At 34.7% G+C, this 26,936-nt stretch overlaps 3 protein-coding genes across 3 annotated transcripts; all 3 read left to right on the top strand.

The window, feature by feature from the left end:
- Positions 1-3,357: 3,357 nt before the first annotated feature.
- On the top strand, positions 3,358-5,264 carry LOC113707920 (O-acetylstemmadenine oxidase-like). Its single transcript, XM_027230318.2, has one exon. The coding sequence runs from the start codon at positions 3,404-3,406 to the stop codon at positions 5,090-5,092; it is 1,689 nt and encodes a 562-aa protein (XP_027086119.2). The 5' UTR covers positions 3,358-3,403; the 3' UTR covers positions 5,093-5,264.
- A 2,114-nt stretch (positions 5,265-7,378) lies between these two features.
- On the top strand, positions 7,379-8,252 carry LOC113708213 (monolignol oxidoreductase AtBBE-like 13). Its single transcript, XM_027230677.1, has 2 exons — positions 7,379-7,615; positions 7,881-8,252. The coding sequence occupies exons 1-2, from the start codon at positions 7,379-7,381 to the stop codon at positions 8,250-8,252; spliced, it is 609 nt and encodes a 202-aa protein (XP_027086478.1).
- Positions 8,253-14,842: 6,590 nt separating this feature from the next.
- On the top strand, positions 14,843-16,408 carry LOC140014196 (berberine bridge enzyme-like 22). Its single transcript, XM_072064620.1, has one exon. The coding sequence runs from the start codon at positions 14,843-14,845 to the stop codon at positions 16,406-16,408; it is 1,566 nt and encodes a 521-aa protein (XP_071920721.1).
- Positions 16,409-26,936: the final 10,528 nt, after the last annotated feature.

Here is a 26,936-nt window from a genome sequence, read left to right as displayed (position 1 = left end):
ACACACAAAGGGAATTAGTGGCGGCCTACAGTAATTTGTAGGATATTCCTTAATAGTATACGAGATTATGGTAAATATGGGATGGATTAATAACTTTATGGTGCAAAGTTTTATATGCAAGTTTGCAACAATTAGTGATTTGAAGGTGTCAAACATCCAAGAAAAAAAAGTTAAAATTGCAAAACGAGAATGCAGAAAAATATTACAGGTACAATGTGAAATTAGTACAATTTGTTATTTGTTATTGATAAATATTTATTGTGTTTTCGGCAATGAATTTTAGCAGCCCAAGAACTTGGGCTAATTTCACTGTTGCTGATGTTGTGGCTAAGCATGCTATCATTGAAACGTGCTGATGTGGTTGGCGAACTATTGTTTGGGATAAAATTTATTTAGTTCACACTTTTGGTTAGCCACTATCAATTTTCTTGTCAACAAAAAAACATGCTATAATTGAAAGAAACTGAACTGACTGATTGTAAATCGATTTGAATTGAAATGATTAAAATCAGAAGTACACTTACAGACAATTGCTATTTGTTTTGTATTGAAAGATCTTGAGGGCTTAAAATTATTGTGGGAAAGCGACCCAAAGGAGAAGAAATGATAAAGAAAATGGAAGACAACAGCTTGAGATTAAACTGTTTCAACGACCGACACATTCCTTTTTTTTTGGTAAAATAAAAGGGACTACCGACACATTCCATGACAATCTCATCGTAGCATTGTGCCGATGAACTACAACACCACGCTTTCCGGCCCCCTCTCTCTCTCTGCTGGCCTATTCCCTTTGCCTTCTTTTTATTCTCTATCGTTCTTCCCCTACAGGAGGGAGATCTTGGCCTCATCTTCCTTCCTCTTATTTTATTTTTGTTTTTGCTTAATAAAATCTCTCCGTAATTATTCTAATGAGTGTTTTCTCTCTCTTAATGTTTATTAGTAAGAATCGCCGTCTCTCCTGGGTTATTTTAGTGAGAGTTTTGTTTAATTTTTTGTTTTTTTTTTCTTCAAATCTAGACGATCGGTTCTATCTATTAGATATGAAATTTTTTGGATTTGAAATTTGTTGGAACTTCTTGTTAGATCTCAGCATTAGTTTTGAACTGGAACCAGTTGTACAGTAGATCTGATGGAATGGACATGCACAAATATTTATGAAACAATATGTGTAACTTGTCATATTTGATTTGACGATTTATGACATAGTGTGATTTTTTATATTTTATAACTCTATTAAATCTAATAATTTTTTAGATGAGATATATCTATGACATGTTCTATGTATTCTTTTTTTGTCATTATTGTAGAATTTACTGATTCCCTCCGGCCAGAGTACCTATCACTGATGACTTTCACTGATATCGGCTATCATTTTGACCGATTACTTGGCCTATTATTTTGAGCCAATTTGTCTTAAATTAAGTCGTAATCTATCAATTGATATTTACCAATTTCATCAGCGACTGGAAACATTTATATTGGCAGTGTTGAGAACTACTAATATTTTGAACTCATGGCCAAGAAGCCCATAATTTCAGCCAATAAGGATAGACCGATGAGGATTTTATTAGTGGAACAATGTGAAGATTCAATTCTTTTGCAATTTTTTTTGCTACAGGTACAATAAATTATTGAGGTTTTCAAATTGATAGGACACAGCTACTCTTTTTTTTTTTTTTTTTTTCATTTAGAGATGTCCCAACCTTATTTGGCCATACTAATCCTTTAAAACTAGCAGAGTCCTGCCCAAGAATGCCAGAGAGTTACCTCACGGGAGTGGAATCTGGGACCTTGCAGTAAAAATTGATGACTAGTCCAGACCGAGCTGCTCGTGGGGGCTAACATAGCTACTCCTCTTACTCATACTCTTGCCGTTTGCCAATTTGAGCTTTCTTTCTACAGTGTCATTAGTTACTATACTTTACAATATTCATCAAGAAAATATGTTAAACAATAAATGATTTAACATACAAGTCGAACGACTAGTAAGACCAAAGAATATAGGATAATTCTTTTTTCTTTTCTTTTACTTTCATTTTCCATTTACTAGATAAACTCCGATTCCCATACCGATGAAACAAAATTATCACCCTCAACCTTGAAAATATACAACTTGTCCGGTAAAGACTAATCAAATGTTAGAAAGGTTAATTCTAACCAAAAATAATTATAATGGCATTATTGCCTTTCTATTATCATTGAAAATCAAATTATGTATATAATTGTTTAACATTATAGTGGCAAAGAATTACCTAAAACTCTAATATGCTTTAATAGTAGTCAAACTTTAGCACTGAAAATAGACATTCTTTTTAGTATAATCATCTTAATAAAGGATAAAAAAATATAATAATTTCCATTTGGATTGATAATGCAAATGTCTTAAGGCATCTATTCTATTGTCATTAGGTATGTTACTCTAAATGATATACTTTCTTGCTACTGAGCAAGTGTTTTAAGTCTAATAAAATTATCCACGTCATTATAATATAATTAAAACAATATATTCATCAAATTTTTGTGATCTTGCATCTATAATCACGTTTTGAAGTACAAATCACGGCAGAGTGCTTTTAAACAAAAAAAAAAAATTGAAGCATTGTCCAAGAAATATAAAAAAATATTTTGACACAAAATCCATTAATTTCTATACATACCTCGTTTCCTTTTTATTTTTTGAGATTAAAGTCTTGAGGCCAATACTCATAATTTTGAAAAGAGATTAAAACCATAAGCTTATCTATAATGCATTGTGAAAAATTATAACAATACAAGTCGCTTACTCCATCTAGAGCACATAAATTATGAAAATAACATTTAGAGAATTTTAAATTAATTGTGAAACAATATGAAACTTATTTTCAAGAATTACATGGGATTTTTGTCAAATAGAATGAAGCAATTTGGTCTTAAACATTACAATTTATACGGTAATCATACGGTCATTTACGCATACTTAAATACAATTATCAATTGTTAAGAAAACATGCTATTTATTTCACCAAACCACCGATTTTTTTTTTTATATGATAACACTTAAATTTTGAAAATATATGCTTTGCACCCTGAACTTTGGGAAAGCCACATTTACAATAGGGGCAATTTTGTATCGAAGTGTGATGCTCGCATTAAAAAATATTAACGATATTATCTTGAGAGCAAAGTGTATATATTTAAAATCAGTAGTGGTAAAGTGTGACTATTCCCGAAATTCAAAGAGGCAAAGCGCCGTTAACCCCAAAATATATGCATGTTGGTGCGCGCGGCTTTAAGTTCCATCTACAGCCTGTGACTTGTGTGATCCACCAGCTACTTATTAAATATTTCAAAATCCAACTAAATCAGCCATGATATGAGCTGTAGGCGAGACAAAAAAAAATAGAACATTGTGGAAGCTAAAGAAATGGAGAAAAAGAACACCTCCATGATTTTATTACTACTGTTTTTCAGTTCCCATTTCCTTCTAATTTCATCATATTCTGAGCTGATCCTCAATACTTTTACTGAATGCCTATCCCAAGATTTTGAATCATCTACCTCAATACTGAACATTCTATTTACACCAAGAAATTCTTCATATCAATCTCTTTTGGATTATCCCATTCAAAACCTGAGATACCTTAACTCATCCAGCACAAAACCTCTAGCTATAGTTACCCCTTTAAATTATTCCCACGTCCAGGCCACAATTACTTGTTGCGAGAAGCATGGACTACAAGTTCGAATCAGAAGTGGAGGCCATGACTATGAAGGTCTGTCCTACACTTCAACAGTTTCTTTTGTCATTCTTGATCTTCAAATTCTTAGATCAATCAGCGTTGACTTGGAAGAAAAGAGCGCATGGGTTGAATCAGGAGCTACTGTCGGCGAATTGTATTATTGGATTGCACAGAAAAGTCCGAGTTTCGGATTCCCGGCTGGAATTTGCCCAACAGTTGGTGTTGGTGGACACTTCAGTGGAGGTGGCTTTGGTACAATGATAAGAAAATATGGGCTAGCAGCTGATAATATTCTTGATGCTGTCATTATCGACGTTAAAGGACGAATTCTTGATAGAAAATCCATGGGAGAAGACCTGTTCTGGGCTATCAGAGGAGGTGGAGGATCAAGTTTTGGTGTCATAGTCGCTTGGAAGATTAAGCTTTTGTATGTTCCGCAGATTGTTACTGTTTTTAGCACCGGAAGGACCCTAGCCCAAGGGGCCACTGACCTCGTTTACAAGTGGCAACATATAGGACATAAGCTTCCTCAAGATCTATTCATCAGGGTGATTATAGAAGCTAATGGAGAAGGGGAAAATCGAACAATTCGAACCACATTCAACTCATTATTTCTTGGTAGAATTGATAAACTAATTGATATAATGAAGGAAAGTTTTCCTGAACTTGGCTTGAGAAAAGAAGACTGCATTGAGTTGAGTTGGATTGAATCAGCACTGTATTTCTGGGGATACAAAGAGGGAAAAACCATAGAAGCCCTAAGAGATAGAGTGCCTGAACCAAAGAGCTTTTTCAAGGCTACATCTGATTTTGTCAAGGAACCATTGTCTCATGCTGCGCTAGAACAGTTATGGAAATGGTGCTTGGAAGAAGAGAAACCAATAGTGATTTTTGATCCTTTCGGAGGAAGAATGGATGAGATTCCAGAGTCAGAAATTCCATTTCCCCATAGAAAAGGTAATGTATTTAATATTCAGTATTTGGTGAAATGGGATAATCAAGACACTGAAGCATCAGAAAGGCACATAAATTGGATCAGAAGGCTGTACAAAAATATGACCCCATATGCATCAAAAGGTCCAAGAAGTGCTTATTTTAATTACAGAGATCTTGACTTTGGTGTTGAAAATATTTCTGGGGCTAGCTTTGTAGAAGCCAAAAAATGGGGTGACAAGTATTTCAGTGGCAATTTCAGGAGATTGGCAATAGTTAAGGGTGAAGTCGACCCACAAAATTTCTTCAGTGACGAACAAAGCATTCCACCTCTTATTTGTCCAAGCCACAGTATATTGAGTCATCAAAATGGAGCATACACTCTTGATTCGTGCTCTCCGGGTAAGTTGCAACCTTGGTCCCTTGTGGCTTCTTTGTGAGGCACAGCAAGATTCAAGTGTAGCTGGTCTTATAGTTTATTTGTCGGTAGAAATTTAAAAAGGGGACAACTCTCCCTGTTTTTTTCTTGGAACAACTCTCTTATTCAAGTGTGCAAATTAATTTTATGATATTTCAATTTTACAGATATAAAATATTTTTCAATTTCCTCAAGTTAATGATTTTTTATTTATACATATACTCAAGTTATTGATCGTTGTGAAGGCAAAAGAATTAGTAAAGTAAAGTTGTCATCAAATCTCAACGTGCATAAATGAGCATGGTTTTTAATTGTCTTTTTGTTTTTTTCAACTATTTTTTTATCTCATCTGCAATATATTAGAGAAGGTGCTGCAGTAGAATTCTAAAAATATTTTTCAAACAATCTTCTATATATCTTGGCCAACATATTTTCATTTTAACTTGGGAGTTTGACTATCTTTTATCCCGGAATAATGTTGCAAGATGAGGTATATTTCTGAGTGGACAAGGCTTTGGAATGTTTAACTTGGCTTTTGTAACTGTTCACTTTGAAACAACATGCCTTGTGTTTGCTCCATTGAATATGATTGCTTTATCTTTGTCCCTCAAGTATTTATATATTTGGTTGGGAACAATTATCATTATTTTGTTTGTCTATATATGAGTCTCGTATTAAGTTATTTTCTGAAACGAAAATTTATAAGGTAACAGTAACCTTGTTTTTTCATTTGTATCATTGTAATACGTACAAGGTAAAGAGTTGGCTCACAAATTTCTTGTGGGTAAAAATGAATTTATAAACTCTTTGGACTACGTTGTAGTATTTAGGCATGTCAATGGGTCGAGTTTTATCCAAATCCAACCTGAACCCAATATATTTGAATAAGATTTGGGTTTAATTGTTAAATTTAGATTCTATCCAGACCCACGTCTCGTAAGAGAGTCATGAGTTTGGGTAGGATATGATTTTCTATGATCTAGACTTAAATCCAAATCCATACTAGTTCTCTGTTTGAGTTTGTAATATTGCATTCCATATCTTGAATTAATGTTAAATTTATTATTTGAAAATAAAAATTAGATGGTATTTATGTTATTTTTAAACTCTATATATTTTCAAAATATTTTTATTTTAATTTTTCATTGTATGTTTAGAAAAATATCCATGGATACTCAATTGATACCCAAACCCATGAAGGTATGGATCTAGATTCACCTTTTCAAACCCATAAAATTTTGGGTATGGGTCTGGCTAAATTTAATATATTTGAATCTACCAAAGTTATTCAACCTTGATCCTGCCTATTGCCACGCATAGTATTTAGTCTAAACATTAATTAGTGTTCTCTTAGCGAACAAAGATTACTCTTAATAATTGGAAACCATGATCCACCAATTGATGTACACATCCGACCCTTCACTTGTTTGCCTAATAGTCATTCCAACATAGGAGTAAATTTCCAGTTATGATGCAGACATTTTTTCCATATTTTGTTGATTAGGATTAAGCACAACATCTTCCTCTAACATCCTCTCTTTGAAAATCCCAGAACATATAGAATTTAATGTCGTTTAATATATATATATATAGAGATATATATCCTCATTAAATTTGTTCCGTTTCTATCTTTTTCTTGTCAGTTACATGTAAAGAAGAATATTTATGTCAAAAGAGATTCACAAATCTGACGTTAATTCTCTGGTAACACATATAACGAAATGTTCCCTCTAGTTTCTACAATATTTGCTGTATTTTGCTTCCTATACATATATATTTTTTTACCGCTGAAGCCCAACAATGGATTCATGGACCAATTGATAACTTTCAAGAATGGCTTTCTACGGAATCTCGCCCATTAATACAGGTAAAACATATAACGCTTAAATTTTGGTCAGAATCATATGAAACCATCCTTCAAGAAAGAGTAAGAAACCTAAGATTTAACTCCACTCTAACACCAAAACCTTACTGCGTAATCATCCCAGAAAATGCCCATCACGTTAGAGGAGCCATAATTTGTTGCAAAAAGTTTAAGTTTAGTCTTGAAATTCGAATCCGAAGCGGTGGTCATGATTATGAAGGAATCTCCTATACATCTCCAAGACCTTATGTCCTTCTAGACATGTCGAAAATACGAGAGAAATCGATGTAGATTTGAAAAATCAGACAGCTTGGGTGGGAACTGGTGCCATACTAGGTGAGTTGTACTATCACATTGCAAATAAAAGTGCAACACCTGCCTTTTCCAGCCGGTGTTTGCCCTAGTGTAGGCATTGGCGGGCATTTCAGTGGAGGGGGACAAGGTATGTTAACGAGGAAATATGGTCTAGCAGCTAATAACGTTATTGATGCTGTAATTGTTGATGCTCAAGGAAGAATTATTGATCGAAATATGATGGGGGAGGATCTTTTTTGGGCTATTAGAGGAGGAGCAGCAGCGAGTTTCGGAGTTGTAGTCAAATGGAAGATCAAATTAGTGCCAGTACCTCCAATAGTCACGACATTTGCAGTCACTAGGACACATGAAGATGGAGCTAACAGGGTTTTTTTTTTTTTTTTTTTTTTTTCTATGGCAACATTTGATTGATAAATTGCCTAAAGAGATTGTGTTAAGAATTTTGATAACACCAGCTAAGACAGCAACAGGAGAACCAAGCATGAAGGCAGCATTTCAGGGGTTATATCTGGGAAGAATTCCAGAATTGGTGAAAATATTGGACAGAAATTTTCCTGAGCTAAAAGTGAAGCCCTAAGACTGTCATGAAGTCAGCTGGCTATAATCTGCCTTATTTTTCGATTTCTACGAGGTACCGGAAACTGTGGAAGACTTGATAGATAGGAACCATTATCCAGGGGTTTATTTTAAAGCAAAATCAGATTATGTAACATTGCCAATTAAAGAAACTTCCCTTGATGCAATATGGGATGTGTTTAAAGAAGGAACACCAGGAAGTATTCTTTTGCAGCCTTATGGGGGAATATTCAATGAAATTCCAAGGAATCAGACTCCTTTCCCTCACAGAGCTGGGACTCTGTACAATGTACATTATTACGCAATGTGGCATGGAGAGAGAACTTATATCATCAAAGAGAGATTGGACTGGCTGCATAGGATCTATGATTTCATGGGTGATTTCGTCCAAAAACCAAGGACTGCATACCAAATTACAGGGATTTAGATTTGGCAAAGAATGATTAGTTAGATGAAAGTTACTCTAAAGCAGCCGTTTGGGGTCGTGCATATTTCAAAGACACTTTCAAGAAATTAGAACAAGTGAAACAGCGGGTGGATCCAGGAAACTTTTTCAGGCATGAGCAAAGCATACCACCTCTTAGGAAGGGGAAATCAGTATATCCACAAGATTAATAGTTGTCAATGGAATTCATTTACTCTTTCAAAACAACCACCCTGCACATCTTATGGCTAGTTTTCTACATGCTCTATCAATTTCAATTGATTATGATTAATATTGGTATTATGGAGACTTTGAGAGAGGGAGGAGGAAGAATAAAGAAAGAAGATCAGGAGTAGTTATTCTACATGGTAGTGTATTTTTAGTACCCTTTTCGTTTCTAGTAATAGATTAATAAATGCATATTTTCATGATGTAGACGTTCTGGGTTCAAATCCCATTTATTTTCCTTACTTCTTAAATTCAACCCTTTCCTTACTAAAATTTAAGAAAAAAAAAAAAAAGCATTCCTTGACGTTCAATGTTGAAGTGAACTATTAGATCTAATAATTTCCTTTATCTTAGAATCGATATTGTACCTCCAAAATATAATTATGTAATACCTAATGCAGTGAAAAAGATTGTGCAAATATATTGAGAGCTGCGATGATGGATTTGGTGTATGATTATTTTTTCCATTTTTGCTTAGAAGAAAAAAGAATTAAGGGCGATCAGATTAGCAAATTCTCTCTATGCGTATCATTTCCCTATCTCGGAGTGTCTTAGTACTGGCAGTAACAGAAGTCACTTAGGCAAACATATCATGATGGTCTGAACAAGATGTAACTAAATAAAAAATTGGATTAACCTTAACAGTATATATACTATTAATCTTGGATGAATTATATCTATGCAAAATTTGAATTTAAAATTTAACATTTATACATGTTTCATAGATCTAATAACGATAATGTACACACTGTCAGTGCATATAAGATTTATTATGAAAAATTGGATTTAGTTTATACATAACAACTACTATCACAAACTGTACAAAACATCGTTTCAAATCAACTGTTCCGAATTTTGTTTCGGTCCCGTCTATCTATCCCTATTTAACTATCATGTATATTTTGCTGTTGGATTTATCCCCCAATAGAATCCTAAAATTTATTGATTGTTGGACAATCCCTTTCTTACAAAAACCTGCTAATCTTGTAAAAAAGATTATTAGTGTAAAATCTTTGGCAAACAATTGAAAGAAACTAATTGAGCTGTCATGTGAAACACACATCAACTATTAAAACAACAACAAAGATTACTGCTTTAATTCTTTATCTTTAAGAAGTTATCTACTATTTAGTTTCTTACTAAAGTTGGCTAATGTAATATCGTGAATGGAAAACTTGAATTTAGAGGCTTGTAAGGGTTTTTTACCAGTAATTTGGACCCAAAATGTATAAAAGTCTTATAGCTCCTAAAACTTACTCAATATAATTCATTGCCCAAGAAAGAAAAAATTCATACTTCAACAAACATATCAATGTGTGGCGAATCTTAAGATTTTTTATACATTGTTTTGTATTTTTCAAATTTTAGGTGTTGTCCTAGATTGGTGGCACAAAAGTCGAGGTAAGTTTTGTTGTAATTTTATACTCTAACATTTTGCATTTTACTAGATAAAATGTCATAGAAACCTGAAAACCTCAAAGTATATTAGAACTTATTCAGAGTTGTGGTAGCTTACAAAAAGACTTCAATTAGTAGAGCCATTTGTCAAAGTACTTATTAATTGCTTAATTATATTGTTTGAGTACATATTTGTATAAGCACTTTTTCTATTTGACGATATGTAATATTAAAATTCTAAAGCATATTTATCTCTTCGCTTATATCAAAATTTATAATGAAATTATTAAAGTTCATTTTTTATTTTTTGAAACATAAAAGTGACTGTAAAAGTATCAAGTTTGAGGTGCATCAAAAGTACTTTAATGGACAAAAACTCTACTCCTAAATTCTAGGAATGATGTTCGCCAAATATGTTAAAAGTGCTTTTATCTTCTAAAATACTTTCTAGCAAAAGCATCGCAAACGCCCCAAATGAGGCCTTAGAAAGATACCTAATTTAGGATATGAAATTTATGATGTTATTAAAAAATTGGAAATTTCAAGTTGTAGGTATTTTTCTGCTCTATTTGAACCACTACAAGACAAAATTACTTGACTTTATGTTTAAAATTCGGTTTTAGGTTTTTTCAAGGAATCGAAAAATAATTTTCATCATTTTAAAGTTATATTTGTGAATTTTTTTGACTCTCATAACTGATTTTTTATTTTTTTTAAAATAATTTTTATGTAGACTAAAGGCATAGAAAGTCATAAAAATGTCTCTTAACTCTGTTAGAAACTCTCATTATTCTTTGAAAGGGAACATTGTGGCTAAATTTGCACATAAAAATATCAAAGTGTTAGGTAATTTTTGATGACATTTTAATAAGAAAAAGACATAACTACTTCAATATATGTTTAAAAGTTTATTTTAGGAGTTTTCAAGAACCAAAAATTATTTTCTTCATTTAAAATTGTTTCAGGTGAGTTTTTGGACCTTTAGCAATTATTTTTGTAATTCTAAATATCCTTTGGATACACTAGTCGAACAATAAACTGTAAAAAGCTATCTTAAGTGTATAAACAACTCTTACTTTTCTACTAAAAGAATCACTTTGGGTATTTTTAATGTATAAGGACTAAATAATTTGTAAGAACATCTAAATGAAATTCAATTTTAACTTTTTTTTTTTTTAGATTAAGGAGATACTCTAAGCTTTACAGGACCTCATGTAATAGATTAATAGATAAAAAATTTTTTTTTTTTTGCTAGAAAAATGGTTTCAAAGCATGTTGTGGATGCTGCTGTCCTTAAGATTTAATTCGTCCCCACAATTAGTATGCGAAGGGGTGCTAAAAATTAACCGCAACAATATAATACCTATTTGACAACGTTTTGCGCCATTGATCAAACTACTTAATATTTGAAGGGATTGTGAGAATATTTTTCAGAGTGTTTTGTGTAGAGGAGAAAATTTAGGAGAAAGAATAGTGAATCTTATGAATTGTTGTATGTCCTTGTAACCATTTCATAGTTAGCTATATAAGGGATTATGTCTGAACAATGAAGAAAACAAATCCCTTATTCAATTCAACAAACAAATGAAGAGTTACGAGAGCCATACATATTCACAAACAAATAACTACACATAATTGACATCGAACAAAAGTGCCATTATTTTGAAGTTCTCCTACATTTTTCAGTTCAAGACTTGAAGGCTAAACCAAGCACAAAGCTAGCCAAAGTAGAAAACTAAGCAGCCTATCTATAGGGTTGAAAAGCAGTAGTAGTGGGTCGGAGAGTAATGTGTGTGTGTGTGGGTAAAATATAAAAAAACTCCATGTGATTTGATAAATATTTAATTTAACTTCCTCTGGTTTGGAACCTACACTACAACTCCATGTGGTTTTCGACTAAATTGAAAATTGGACAGAAAAGATCTAATTTAACGGTGGTGTGTGAAATGCCAATATTGCACCTACTATACGTGATATACTTTCCATTCAATTTTCAATTTAGTCAAAATGGAATGGAGTTATAGTGTAATTTTTTAAACTAGAGGGAGTAAAATTGAACATTCGATAAATCATGAGGAGTTCATTTATATAGGAGCAATATTGATATTTCACTTATAACCGTTAGATTCAATGCTTTTCATCTAATTTTTAATTTAATTGAAACTACAGAGAGCTATATTGTAGATTTTCAAATCAAAAGAAATTAAATTGAGCATTTAGCAAAACACAAGAAGTTTTTTGGTATTTTACATGCGCGCACACGTATGTATAGGAATTGGATTTCAAGAATTCATTCTCATAAGATGTTAACACACACTAGAGTTTGGATATATTGGTTTTAGTGAAATCCCACTTGTTGAAATCCAAAATCCAATTTAGATTGTTACAACAAGTTTTTTTATTTTTCTTTTCCAAAATATGACACTTCTAATCCTACTTAATTTTTTAGCCTCTGGATCTATTACTGGATTTTTTTTTTCTTTTCTTTTGGTTAGTTGTAAACCTGTGTGGCGCACGAATAACTCATTGCAAGCATGATGCTTTCCAAAGAGCATTTCTCGTCCGTTGCTCGTCCAAATGTACCTTTAGCTAACATCTTGGTATTGAATCTGTTTTTTCTCCAAAAAAAACAAAAAAGTAGCAGAAATATTCTTACGAACTTATTATAGAAGATCATTAAGTTCTAAATGTTCAACTACACACTATTTTTTAAAACAGTTATACTTGAATTTGTTATAATGTTATAGTATTGATTGAGTATTCTAATGCATAGACAGAAGTTAACGAGTATTTTTTTGAGATAGTTTACAATGATTATGCACCTAGAATTACATATTTATTTTTTTTATTAATAAAAAAGATGCAGCGATTCTTTTTCTCATGAATGAATATCTAATTTTAAACAAAGTTAATGAACTTACCAATGTAATAATTAAAACCACACCATGCAAAGTACGGATACTAAAATCCACAATATGTTAAAAAAGATAAAGTTGTTAGAAAGATTGGAACCATAAGATAAATCCAATTAGATTTTCTCTTCAACTAGATAAAGAGTTAGCAGTTAAAATATAAGATACTTAATATATACGAAACACATCTAGATAAAAGTTGTTGGAGGAGAGTTGGATATACAAACAGTTAACTCCATAATACCTAATTGGCCCATCACTTCTCTAAAATTAATTATGACTAATAAGAGAGAAAATATTTGATTAAGTTTTTATGCATGTATGCGCGCGCGCGCGCGCGCGCGCGCACACACATATATATATATATATTTGTATGCATGTCTGCATATATCTTGATAGTTAGTCATATAATTCAAGAATTTTTAATAATCTGACAAAAGGGAGAGAGGGATGCATCTAATTCATGTCTGATATGTTTAAGGCAGAAAGTTAATGTATAATTTTATTAGTTATTGTGAGCCATTTAATATTAGTTGATTTAGGGGGTGATCCATAATCTTTTTAGTTGTAATAAGTGAGTGATTGAGTTGGTGAGTTGTGAATAACTAATCAAAGGCATTATTAGACATAAGCACAAATTATAACACCATAGGAGCTGAGGTCCCGGGCATAAAATGTGGTAGGATATTACTAGATTAATAGAATTAAATAAGATCTTGTTTTGATCGCGAGTTTTCGCAGAAAAATTTTGGAATATTAATACATTTTCTAATAACCTTTTTTACCTTACACACATTACATTATTATAGTACATTTTGCTATAAAAATTCCAAAAAATTTACAATCCAAATCTCAAGAACTCAAGTTATTTTGTATATTGAGGAAAAGACGTTTTATCAAATCCTTGAGCCGGAATTATGGAAATATTTAAGCACAACTCTTTTTATTTTGGGAGACGACAACAGTTGTATAACCTAATATATTCTACACTAAGGGAGATGGGACGAACCTAAGGAGGCCCATGGATAATTCGGAGGGGACTGAACCACCACCGGATCAAACGGGTGCACAACACACCCGCCTGAATTTTTTTAAATTCTTGCCTTCCACCCCACCGAGCTAGGTGGTGGCCACCAGCCTTTGGGCCACAATAGCCTTTGGGCCACAAGCTCGGCGGTTGATAAAGTGCACTACTCGTTACCAAACTTATACAAAACCTTATATGGTTAATAATACATTTCCTGCATCAATTGGGCCACATTGTCCATTTGCTTGATTAAGAGACAAAAGTCATGGCAAGTTAGCCCACAATTACATTAGTGACGGCATCCTGGCTGGATGAATAATAATACGTGGGCTACATGAAACTTTCAAAGGGCTTATTCGCTGTGGATTCACTTTTTTCCAAAAATCATCCTGAAGTAAAGCAAAAAAATCTTAACAAAAAGTTATTACACAGTTGATTTCTGATCGGTCTCGTGACTGAGGTTGAAACCTCAATTAAAGGTCTTGAATTCCAATCTCCCTGCGCCTTCCGTTTCTTGAGTCCTATCCCTCTTGTACAGGAAATTTAAAAAACAAAAAACAAATGATCATTCATTGAGTTTTGAAGTCTTTGGAATGTGATAGAATTATCTTAGTAAAAATAAAAAAATAAAAGAAGATTCTGAAAACTAGAAAATCACAGCCCTAAAACTGGAAAATATTAACGAGCATGGTGACAAATTTACGATCTCCTTGCAGAACATCAATTATCAATACGCAAGAACCAAACTACATCCAAGATTGTCCATTATTAGACATGTCCGATTTGCCAAATGGACATTTCAAGATGAGCAAGAGCATGGTTTAGTGTAAGTAAAAGCCGACCAGAAATAACAACATCTTACTAACTACAAACAACAAACTGACACTTAAATTCAGTCTGGCATTGAAATAATCGTCTCTTCAATAAGAATTAGCTGATTTAAGAGACTCCTTTTCCAAGAACTTTTAAGGCTGAATACAGAGCAACTTAATTTGTCATTTGAACAAGAAGGTAGGAGGAACTAAAACATGAATTTTCATGCAATCTTTCTTCTTGTACTTTCAATTTGGCTGAAACATTCTGATGGACTGCATGAAGACTTTGTTAAGTGCATGTCCATGCCCATCAATTCTACTAGCAAAATCAGTATTTCCAAATACATTCACACCCCAAACTCCCAATCATACAAAAATCTACTCCAATCTGCTGAGCAAAATCCAAGATGGTACAATTCCACAACTCGTAAACCCCGTTTCATTGTTACACCATATAGCGAAATTGAAATTCAAGCAGCCATTTTGTGCAGTAGAAAAAATGGGCTGCAGATTAGAGTGAAGAGTGGCGGCCATGACTATGAAGGCCTCTCATTTCTCTGCAAAAACCCTTTTGTAATCATTGATCTAATTAATCTTCATGCGATTTCTATCAATTTGGAGGATGAAACTGCGTGGATTCAATCAGGGGCAACTCTTGGAGAACTTTACTATGCTATTTCGCATAAAAGTAGCGTCCATGGATTTCCAGCAGGACTTTGTCCCAGTGTTGGAGTTGGCGGGCACTTTAGCGGAGGTGGGATTGGTACCATGATGAGAAAACATGGCCTTGCAGCTGATAATATTCTAGATGCTTATATAGTTGATGTTAATGGGCGAATCCTTGATAGAAAAGCAATGGGAGAAGGTTTGTTCTGGTCTATCAGAGGCGGGGGAGGAGCTAGTTTTGCTGTAATATTCTCCTGGAAGATCAAATTGGTTCGCGTTCCAAACATTGTAACGGTTTTTACCATGCAAAAGAAGTTGGATCAAGAAGGAATGAAGCTGGTCGAAAAATGGCAAGAAGTTGCTCCAAAGATACCTTTAGATTTATTCATTCGAGTAGTCATCCAAAATGGTGAGAATCAAACTGTTGTAGCGTTATTTAACTCACTGTTTTTAGGACCAAAAGAGAAGCTGGTTCGATTGATGAGCGACGAATTTCCCGAGTTAGGTTTACAGACACAGAATTGCAATGAGATGAGTTGGATTGAATCTGCCCTGTACTTTGCAGGGTTTTCAAAAGGGCAAGCTTTGGAAGTTTTATTGAATAGGACTGTTCAATACAAGAGCAAGTTCAAGGCAAAGACAGATTTTGTTGTCCAACCATTACCAGAAAGTGTGCTGAAGGAAATAAGCGAAAGAATTCCTGAAGAACAGTTAGTTTATTTGATTTTGGATCCTTTGGGAGGAAAAATGGACGAAATATCAGATTATGAAATCCCTTTTCCCCACAGGAAAGGAAATTTGTACAACATTCAGTATTTGGTGAAATGGGAAGAAAATGGCCTTGAAGCATCGACAAGTCAAATAAATTGGATTGGAGACTTGTACGAATATATGAAGCCATATGTGTCCAAATCTCCTAGGGCTGGTTACATTAACTACAGGGATCTTGACTTGGGAATCAATTTGAAAGAAAATGCAAGCTACTCACAAGCTAAAATATGGGGGAAGAAATATTTCAAAGGTAATTTTAAGAGATTAGCCAATGTGAAAAGCCAGGTGGATCCGGGGAACTTCTTCAGCAGTGAACAAAGCATTCCACTTCTTGTACACTGAGTGCAATGTTCTAATCCAAATTATGCTAATGGATTGCCTAGTTCGAACCAGATGCTTTATACTTCTAACCAATGTTTTAAAAACCGGACCGTTAATCGAACCGGTGAAGTGAAAGGGTCGAGGTTCAACCGGTCGGACCGGTTCAACCTCGGTTCAATGAATTTTTTAAAAAATAATTTATATAAATATATATGTGCACAAAATAAGACATGTAATGGATAATTTAATACTTTATATGATGAAAAGTTTACTATTTTTGAATAACTTGGATTTTTAAAAATAAATTTTTTAAATTATAAGTTAAAACAAATAAATTTCATCTCAATTTCAATTATATCTACCAAAAAAATCTTAAATATAATCCAAAAATATCACAATATTTGAAATTATACAAAATTCACGTCTATGAGAATTTAGACATTGTGAATTTAAATTTTAATTTACATTTTGAAATTTAAATTTATAATTTAAAAAAGGAAGTTTGGAGTTCGAAGAAAATCAAGAGAATTGAAAATAGAAATGCAAATTTGATAAGAAACAAAAAATGAGATAAAAGTGAGTGGTTGTGGTATTAAATAAATTGGGTTAAAGAAAAATAATTCCTTTTTAACTTTTTTAAATTTAATGGACAAAAACAAAATTAAAATATGGAAGAAAACATCAATAAATTAAAAATAAAGAGATTTGATTAAAAAATGAGTGGCAAAAGAAAAGATGATATAGAGAGAGAGAGAGAGAGAGTGTGTGTGTGTGTGTGTGTGTGTTGAAGATTAAAAAGAAAGAGTCATGAAAGGATAATATTTTGTAAAAAAAAATGGAACAAAAGAAATATGAGTGTTTGTTTTATATAAATAAGTTATCAAAAAAAACTAATAAAATGTGATAGTGCAACGGTTACTACATTGGTCTTCTATTACAAAGGTCGTGAGTTCGAATCTTGATAACCACATTTTGCAAAAAAAAAAAAAAAAAAAAAAAAAAAGGAAAACCCAAAAACCGGAAATAACCGGTTCAAATCCGGTTCAGCGGTTTCGCGGTCCGACCGGTTCTTGACCGGTTTCTTGGCAAAGTCAAACCTGGCAGCGAACCGGACCGGAGCCATGGCCGGTTCGCGGTTCAACCGGTCGAACCGGCCGGTCCGGTCCGGTTTTCAAAACACTGCTTCTAACTAGCACAAGAAATGTCCATCTACTTGACGCGAATTATGGACAGTTTGTGATGTGGTAACGGAAGCAAGCGTAGATCTAGAATTTGTTTCACAAAAGAAATCCATAAAAGAATAAAAGAAAAAGGATCTTGTTCTAATCCCAAAATAAACAAGATTCAAACCAGAATCTTAATCCTAGGGCGCACTCAAAGGAACATGGCAAAGCCAACAAACGCAACAAGTGTTAATAAAATCAATAATATTATCAAAAGTCTCTATTACAATAGTTCTAATAACCCTATTTATAGAGTTACTTTTAGTAAAGACATAATAGGAAAAGGAAACCTATAAGACAAGGTAATTTCTTAACTAACAAAGTTCCTAAACACCTAGCTAATTAAACAAGAAAAAGAACTAATACTAAAATCCTAAGAAAATAATTAAAAATATATTAATGTGTCGAATAAGTCGGATGCTAAACATAGCGCCCATCTTTGGACCCGTCATGATTTGGAGTTGTGCAAACTGCTTTCTCTTATTTTTCTTTGCATGCTTCTTTGACGCCAACAATCACTATAATAATCCTACCAAAACTAATTAAAAAATAGCGATAAAATCATGAAAAGAATCCTAAATTCGAATCTAAATAATTTATTTCGATTGGGACATGCATCCTTGAACTCAAGGGTAACTCATTCCACATCAGACTCCCCTACTTGAAAAGAACTCGCCTTCAAGTTTGAGATTGGCACACGATCCATGAGAAAATGCAGCCATAACTCTTCCATGAATCTTGTAAGGATAATGCTTACGATGGATTCTAAGTGCCCATTTGCGATCTTAGGATCCATATGGAAAGCGCAAACGTTACAACTTTACTAGCTTTCATTGTCCAAACAAATTTGATATTTTTTCCTAGGTTGATAAGGAGCTCAACTTTCTTGGTCTTTACAGGAAAATATTCTTCCATTGGAGAAAATTTGTCAAAAATCATTTCCTTACCAAAAACAAAATTCTCATAATCGAGAACAACAATTGGCTCAATAGATTTAGATGGCAACACATATGGTGGTAGTGGATTTATAAGTGAAAGAATTTGATTGATTTGAATCTCCTTGAGAGGACTTTTATTTTCGTCATCTGGAATTACAACTGCTCCATAGCCGCTAGACATCAAATTTGCTTGGGGTTTAATAATTGAAATAGGAACCTCCTTTGCCACATTGGCACCTTCAACTTCCTTTATACCTGCATTAAAATTGCAATCCCTATGTGCAACAGGTAACAAGTTAGTCGTAATCAACTGACTAGATTTGGATTTTGAACCTCGCTTCAATGACACGAAAATAATATTTTTGCCATCTTTGACAAAACAATAAATATTGTCATATCCACTATGCATTGCATCTACATCATACAGCTATGGTCTACCAAGCAATATGTGACAAGCGTCCATATCCACAACATCAAATAGAACTACATCAACATCTTTATCAATTGAAAATGAAACATGACATCTTGAATTTATCTCAACAAGTTCAGCCCCTTTTATCCAACCGACCCTATAAGGCTTCGGATGCTCTTCAACTAACAATTTTAATTCATCAACCAATTTCTTAGAGACCATATTTGAATGGCTACCACCATCAATTACCAAATTAAAGACATGATTAGAAATCCTACACTTGGTTCGAAATAGTTGATTTCTCTAAGACTCATCTTCCTCTAGTGAAAGATTGCGAACCTTATACACGGGTTGCTAGATTACTGGTTTAGACTTTCCTACAACCATAGGGCTTTAGTTTTACGAATTAGATGCTGATGATCAGTGATCCCGTATCGACAATCCTTATAGATCTGATAACTATGAGAATTCGACGAGACTTCACGAACACCAAGCTTGTCAAGAGTGACTCTCCTAACTGCACAACAATGGTGTGTAGATCTCTTGAAATAGCCTTATGCTACAAGCCTATGGTCCAAATTTTGGAGGCGACATTCCAAACGATCTAGGGTAGAGTCAAAGCTCTCTAGGTAGAATGGAATACATCAGGGTTCGTCAAGGAGAAGTTTGATCTGATACCACGGTGGCAGAAGCGTGTAAATAGGACTTGTTTCATGAACGAAATTTATGGAAAGAATAAAGAAAAAATTCATGGTTTAACCCCGAAATAAACGAGATTCAAACCAAAATCTTAATCTTAGGGCTCACCCAAAGGAATATGGCAAAGCGAACCAACACAACAAGTGTTAAAAAAATCAATAATGTTATCAAAAGTCTCCATTACAATATTCCTAATAACCCTATTCATAAAGCTACTTCTAGTAAAGACATAATAGGAAAAAAACCTATAAGATAAGGTAACTTCTTAACTAAGAAATCTCCTAAAACACCTAATTAAACTAGAAAACAAACTAATACTAAAATCTTAAGAAAATACAGTGAAATAAGGAAATAACTAAAAAATATACTGCTGTGTCGACTATGCGGATGCCCGACACAGCACCCGTTTTTGGACTCGTTATGATTTGACTTGGAATTGTTCGAACTTCTTTCTCTTACTTTTTTTTTTTTTGCATGCTCCTTTGACGCCAACGACCACAATAATAATCCTACCACAACTAATTAAAAAAATAACAATGAGTGCGTTTGGCCTGCTAAAATTTGAATTTGTTAGTGATAATGCAGCTATACCTATTTGGACATGTTAAAAAGAACAGCAAATATATTTTGGATTGATTTTATCTTTATTCTTTCCGTAAGTAGCATGGTGTAGTTTCGTTCCACGTACGTATTAGATAAACAGCCCAAAATTACTGGCCGTTAATTTTGTCCTTTTCTGTCTGCCCTTTGTGTAAGTTGACAATGCTGCACAAGGCTTTACTCATGTTAGCTAACCACCCGACCTTCTCCTTTACTCTTCAAATTTCCTCATCTCTCTCCACCAAATAATAACAACCATTTACCAGATCTGGATCTCATCCCATAGGGGCCTGGGCAAGCGCATGGTGTTGGACGAACAACTTATTTGTGGGATTCACTGCAAACCACTGATCAGTTAGAAATCATGCTGCCTTTATCCGCGACTCCAGGCTAATCTATAGAGGTAAATAAGAGTTTATCAGCGACACACTCCAGCGACATCCAATGTATTTCCTTGTTCTTTCAATTTTAATTTTTCTGCTATCAACATGTCTTCCCCTTCTACACCTACCAAAGGGAATTTTTTTAGCTTCACGGGAATTTAATTTTCTATCCAACTAATACCAACCTAACGGTCCATGAAAGAGTTGTTATGTGTTGCTGTTCTAATGATGTATTCCAGGCAAACCTACAGCAATCCACTAATACTTCTATCTTTTGTTACAGTATGGTTGTATTGAGTTGGTCAATTGTACGAATTGCACATTATAGTCCATTTTTGCACGGTTATTAAAACATGATTATAAGTTGTATACTACTGTTCTGTATTTTATCTCCAGAACTGGGGTTTGTTTGCTTGTTTAATTTTTTTATAAATTGTAGGCTACTCTGTGGTGGTAATCATTTAAACTATAAATGTATGTGATTGGGATGACTATGACTGTCTGTAATTTCACCCTTATTTATGCTTAGTATGCTACAATTTTAAGCACAAATTAAGAGACGACAAACTCATATATTACATCTATAGGGCTGAAAATATAGATGCGGCAATTATCTATTGGTCTGGTAATAGCAGCTTGCGAGCTGCTATTACTATCTTACAATTTTTTTAAAAATTATTTTAGATGTAGATATTTGTCCCCGTACATTTAATTTAAAATTCCTAACTTAACTGAAATTGAAAAAGCACTAAGTGACACGTTTGTTTGCTTAATTATATGACTGTTCCAATATCTGTAACACTTTATTCATCCATTTGTGCTTACACTCATAACAAAAAACTTGTCCATGGATTTGAAAATAATCTTCTTTTGTCCTATACATTTTTAAGCTTGAATGGATGTTAGAGTGTGACTTTGTTCAAAAGACGGATATGCAATGTTGATATTACAAAAATTGTCATCTTAACTGGTTCTAGAGTCCGGTAATTCGTACTCCTTAAGTTATTTGTGGTAGCATTGCTGCACCTGTTTTCCTTATAGGTATTGGAAACTCCATTGTATTTGTTAAACCAACACTTGTTTGGCCTGCAATGCATTAGTCATTCAGCCCATGAATGCAGCTAAGTGCAAAATTGACTTCCGCTGTAAGTCCCTCTAACCTTTATCAGTGTCATATATTCATTCATGGTCTATTACTAAACAAATTTCGTGATTTGAAGTTTCTCCTACTAGCTGCACATCCTATTGCTTTTCCAACTCATCCAGCGGTTCAAATAACTTTCAACAGTGTATGGACAACTACAATTAGCATGTAAAGCACCGAGAACCTTTATGCTGTTCTATTTTTTTTTTGGTCCAAACTAGTGACATTTACATGCCAATGTGCATAACAATGGCAAAATTTCTGCTCTTATATGCAGCAAATGAACAAGAAATTGCAGTGGACTTATACCATGGACTTCAACTTCATCACCACATATGTTGATTGGAAGCAAACGAAAAAATGCGACAATCATAAGGCAAATGACTAGAATTACGATATGCTTGCCGCATATTTGAGGGAACATTTTGAGATGCAAGTCACCGGGGGCCAGTGCCAGTCAAGATTGTATAGGTTCAAGAAAAAGTAGAATGTGTTTTCCAATCTTCGTGGTTTGTCTTCTAAACCTGAGACTGGGATTGGTTGGGACAAAGAAAGTAACTGCTTCATGGCCAGCGACGAGCACTGGCCCCAAATGGAAGCAATATGCGAGCATATATTTGCATTCCTTTCTCCATGCTCACCCTCCATTTGTGTATCGTACTTGCTCAACATGAAATACCTACTCAATTGCTTTTACTAAAGTTGTTCAAATAAACGTGCATTCTTTCCAATACTTATTTTTATTCCAACCATTTTTGTAATGTCTGAAGCTACAAAATGACTAGTTTCCAGTCCGTTATTCGATATTACATCGACATACATTCAGTGTTTGACATTTATCGATTGGCTATTAACTAACTTATCGATCTTTAATTTTAAGGTAACCAAAGACTTCAAAGCTCTTGGAAGCTGCTTCCTATATGATATTTATACTCAAACAACTTTGAAAAAAACTACAACAGGCAGCTACGCTCAGTCCGCAAGTCAACTGGTCCCCGAGGATGAACACCAGCAGTTACTTCCTGGAATGTTTGACATTTATCGGTTGGCTATTAACTAACTTATCGATCTTTAATTTTAAGGTGACTAAAGACTACAAAGACTTCAACGCTCTTGGAAGCTGCTTCCTATATGATATGTATACTCAAATAACTTTGAAAAAAACTACAACATGCAGCTACGCCTAGTCCGCAAGTCAACTGGTCCCCGAGGATGAACACCAGCGGTCACTTCCTGGAATGCTACAAAAGAGCAAAAGAAAGGCTCCAACCTTAACTTCGGCAGCCCCTAGCTACCACTATTACCCTTGGGAAGGAGAAGATGTATACTAATACCTCCGGTACCAAGAGCGACACTTGGAAAGCATCCCACCTCAAGTTTTGGCACTACTGGTGATCGTGAGGAATCTAGAGGTGCTAAATCAACAAGATTGTCAAGTGATAGGGAAAGACTACATGATGCAATTAGCAAAATCTCTTCCATCACCACTGCTTCCATGGAGACAAAACACAGTAAGTATGAAGAGGAAGCAAAGTACAGTGTACCGGTAGTGCAGGACATCGTGAAGCACATGCAACTTCCAAAATCGATTAAGTTGAAAGCTACCATGTACTTTGCCCGAAAAAGAAATGAGGGACAAAGAATAGCATTCGTACGCTTTGATGAAGCCAAGTGCTGTGATTATATTAAACCCATTATGGAGGAGCTTGGTAATGGCATGCCCCTGGAGTGAGTGTTCATATGGATAAGAAGTTGGAGGAAAAGGCCGAAGAGTGTTTGTCCATACCTGCCGAAATTGGACTTGTGTCAATTTGCTTTGTAATTTTCAAAATTCAATTCTCATGCTGAACTTTACATGAACTACCTCTTGGTTGCTTCTTGACTTAATTCTTAATTGTAACGTTTGGTCTACTCGAACCAGGGCGCTTGGTTGAGTGTTCAATGCTGGTTCTTTACTTCTTCGTAGAAACTTATTTGTGGGAATTATCTAACTTTACAAACGGGTGGCATTGGTGTGTGGCTTTATTTAGAGGAGGGTATTTCATTCTACGTTCAAAATAACTAATGGTGCAGGTGCAATTGTGAAAGGGGTCATAACAACCCATGGCTATGATTGCTTGTTTTTAAATTGGCAAGGTCTCGAAGTTATCACACAGCTAAATTAACAAAAACGTTCGAATACTTTTTTGTTAGAATAGCATTACATTAGGTGCAATTGTTCATAATACATTAATTGAAATTGTTTAAATGGCATCATACCGGTAGTGCATTGTGGAAATGTAGTCATGTCTCTATTGTGTGATGTTAGCCTCAAAAGTGCATCTGACATATAAGGACTTATCAATTTTTTTGAAAAAACGAGTCATTTTATCAGTTGCAACCAGGCACAGTGCTCAAGTTTGGCAGTGCTCAGTTGTGGCATAAGGAACAACTAATGGAATCCAATGTTTGAAGGATGACTTTGCGAAAACAAGTTGGGATTTGCATTTCTAGGGCGATGGCTCCTATCAACAAGGGCCCGGGTAGAAGGAAACAGTGCGTCCGTGCTCCGAAAAAATATCTGCTCCATACAACTCTATATTATAGTGTCCTTGCATATATTTCAAAGCACGAAATTACTCTACTTTGGGGGAAAGAGTTAAGGAGGACTGCCTCTTGGACAAGGCTCCAGTTTATCAAAGGAGAAAACCAAACAGGTGAGTTCAAGGTTTGGTTGATATTTTATTTTCTTCTTCAAAACTTGTACAAAAAATTCCCTTATTGTGTACTTATTGCAGGGGATATGGATTGCCATGAATACAATACTGGGATTCATAGCTTAAACAATGACCTAACATCTGACGATGAGGAGGACGACTTGCTAGTTGCACTTGTAGCAGAGTTGATACTTTAACATCCGGAGGTAGAAAGGTACAGAGGACCGAATATCAAAATTCCACACCATGATGGCTCATTTTCAGGGTGCCAATGGGTTGAAGAGTTGATCAATGGTTATTACAAACGAATAATCGAGAATTGTTGTATTTCAGTTGACAATTTCCTCCTACTTTATGACATACTAAAGTACAATAATTACGTACCTCAAAACTATTAAAAAAAAACGAGTCGAAATCGAAGAGGCACTAGCCATGACTTTGGTAATGGTAAGTCATAGTGCCCGCAAGCGAGTTTTGACAGAGCGTTTCAATAGATCAACGGGGACAATTAACTGAAATGCAAGGGAAGTTCTACGCGGTCTTTGTATGTTTGTTTCGCAAATAATTCGCCCGTTTGACTATGATCTAGTACATCCAAGAATCGGAAATTCGACAAAATACTTCCCGTGGTTCAAGGTTAGGCCGTGTCTACCAAAATAAGTAGGCAAATGTTTGAAGTTCTTTTATCTGAACACAAGCCGTTATAAGAGAGCAAATGTAATTTTAATTGTTGGAAAATGCAGGATGCAGTGGAAGCAATCAATAGCACTCACATTCCTATGTGCCTTCCCTCGGGTCACTAAATGGCGTATGCAAATCGACATGGGTTTCAGTAGCAAAATCTTCTGGCAGTTTGTGGTTTTGACATGTGATTCACGTACATATACGCTGGATGGAAAGAAAGTGCACATGATGCCCAAGTGGTGGATGATGCTTTATCACACTCGTTAAACTTTCCAATGCCACCTCAAGGTAAAATGTTTTGTAAAGTATGCTTAGAAAAATTAAGGTTAAAGTACTTAAAAGTACATTAAAGTATATAGGGCTTGTTTGGAACATGAGTTTTTTGGGAGTTTGTCTAAAACTTTACTGTAGTGCACTGAAGAGGTTTTTGAAAAAATTTTGTACAAGTTTTTGTAAGGTGAAAAATTTTGTAGAAGTTTTTGTAAAGTGAAAATTTTTTTTTTCCTTTTTTTTATTTTTTTTTTCTCTTTCCCTTTCTTTTTCTTTTTTTCTTTTTTCTTTTCTTTCCTCTCTTTTTCTTCTTCTTCTTCTTCTTTCCCGTTACCTCCGCCACTCCCAGCAACCGCCACCCCTCTCTTCCCTTTCCCCTTCTCCTCCCCTCCCCCCGCCGCCCCCCTCTACCCCACCTTCCCTCTCCCCCCACAGCCCCCCTCTGCCCCTCCCCCCGCCTTCCGCTTTCCCCCTCCCCCAGCCTCCCTTTCCCCCTCCCCTCCGCCACCCCCAGCAGCATTGCCCCTCTGCCCCCGCCTTCCTCCTCCCCCTGCCACCCCCCTCTGTCCCTTCCCCCTTCCCCCGCAGCCCTCCTCTGCCCCGTCACCCCCGCCTCTCCTGTTCCCTTCCCGCTTCTCACCATCTTTCTTTTCTTTCTTTTTTTTTCCCACAGAGAGGTGGGAATGGTGCTGGACGTAGAGAGAAAAAAAAAAGACAAGAGAGGATGATGGCAGGGGAGGAAGAGGGGGAGAGGGAAAAAAGGGGGAAAAAAAAGAAGACCGGCACCGGCACCGGAAATTGGTGCGGGAACTGGCGACGGAGCCGGCAATGGAGGTGGTGGTGGGAGAGGAAGAAGAAGAAAAGGGGAAGGGAATTTTTTTTTGTTGTGTTTTGGATATTTTAAGTGTGTAGGTTAAAAATTTTGGTAAGTTTTTGGGGGTTCCTGTAGCACAAGTTGTTAAAAAACTAGTATAATAAAAACTTGGTAAAAAACAGGGCTTCCAAACAGGTCCATAGTTTGACAGTACTAATTTAAGTACTATTTTTTTGAAATATTTAAACATTTAAAGTATTACAGTCAAACAATATACATTTAAAGTTCTATAACTTTTGCTTCGAGATGGGTTTCTGTTTTCGAATTCAAAGTACTTTAAAGCCACAAGTTTTATGAAGTACTTATTTAAGTACAATTTTTTTGAAGTACTTTAAACAGTTAAAGTGTTATAGTAAAACATTTAAACATTTAAAGTACTATAACTTTTGCTTAAAAATTCTACAATCATTAGGAACTGACACCTAACTGTATACATTTAAGGTAAATACTTCCTTGTAGATGCTGCATATAAGAATGTTCCAGGTTTTTTACCACCGTATAAGAATGCAGCACGGGAGGGGTGGTCCAAAAAATGTTTTATTTAATACGTGCCACTCGAAGTTTAGAAATGTCATTGAACAAACCTTTGGAGTGTTGAAGAATAGATTTAAATTTTTAAAGGGACC

The sequence above is a fragment of the Coffea arabica genome, chromosome 9c (genome assembly GCF_036785885.1).
Source record: "Coffea arabica cultivar ET-39 chromosome 9c, Coffea Arabica ET-39 HiFi, whole genome shotgun sequence".
NCBI lineage: Eukaryota > Viridiplantae > Streptophyta > Magnoliopsida > Gentianales > Rubiaceae > Coffea > Coffea arabica.
The sequence above is the reverse complement of the archived record's forward strand: the minus strand, read 5'-3'. Positions and strand labels throughout refer to the sequence as shown.

Bases quoted from the DNA above. Each gene is read 5' to 3' on its own strand.
- LOC140014196 (XM_072064620.1), top strand. From the start codon at position 14,843: ATGAATTTTCATGCAATCTTTCTTCTTGTACTTTCAATTTGGCTGAAA.
- LOC113708213 (XM_027230677.1), top strand. From the start codon at position 7,379: ATGTTAACGAGGAAATATGGTCTAGCAGCTAATAACGTTATTGATGCT. The intron at 7,616-7,880 runs GTTTTTTTTTTT...GATTTCTACGAG, and splicing joins ATGAAGATGGAGCTAACAGG to GTACCGGAAACTGTGGAAGA.
- LOC113707920 (XM_027230318.2), top strand. From the start codon at position 3,404: ATGGAGAAAAAGAACACCTCCATGATTTTATTACTACTGTTTTTCAGT.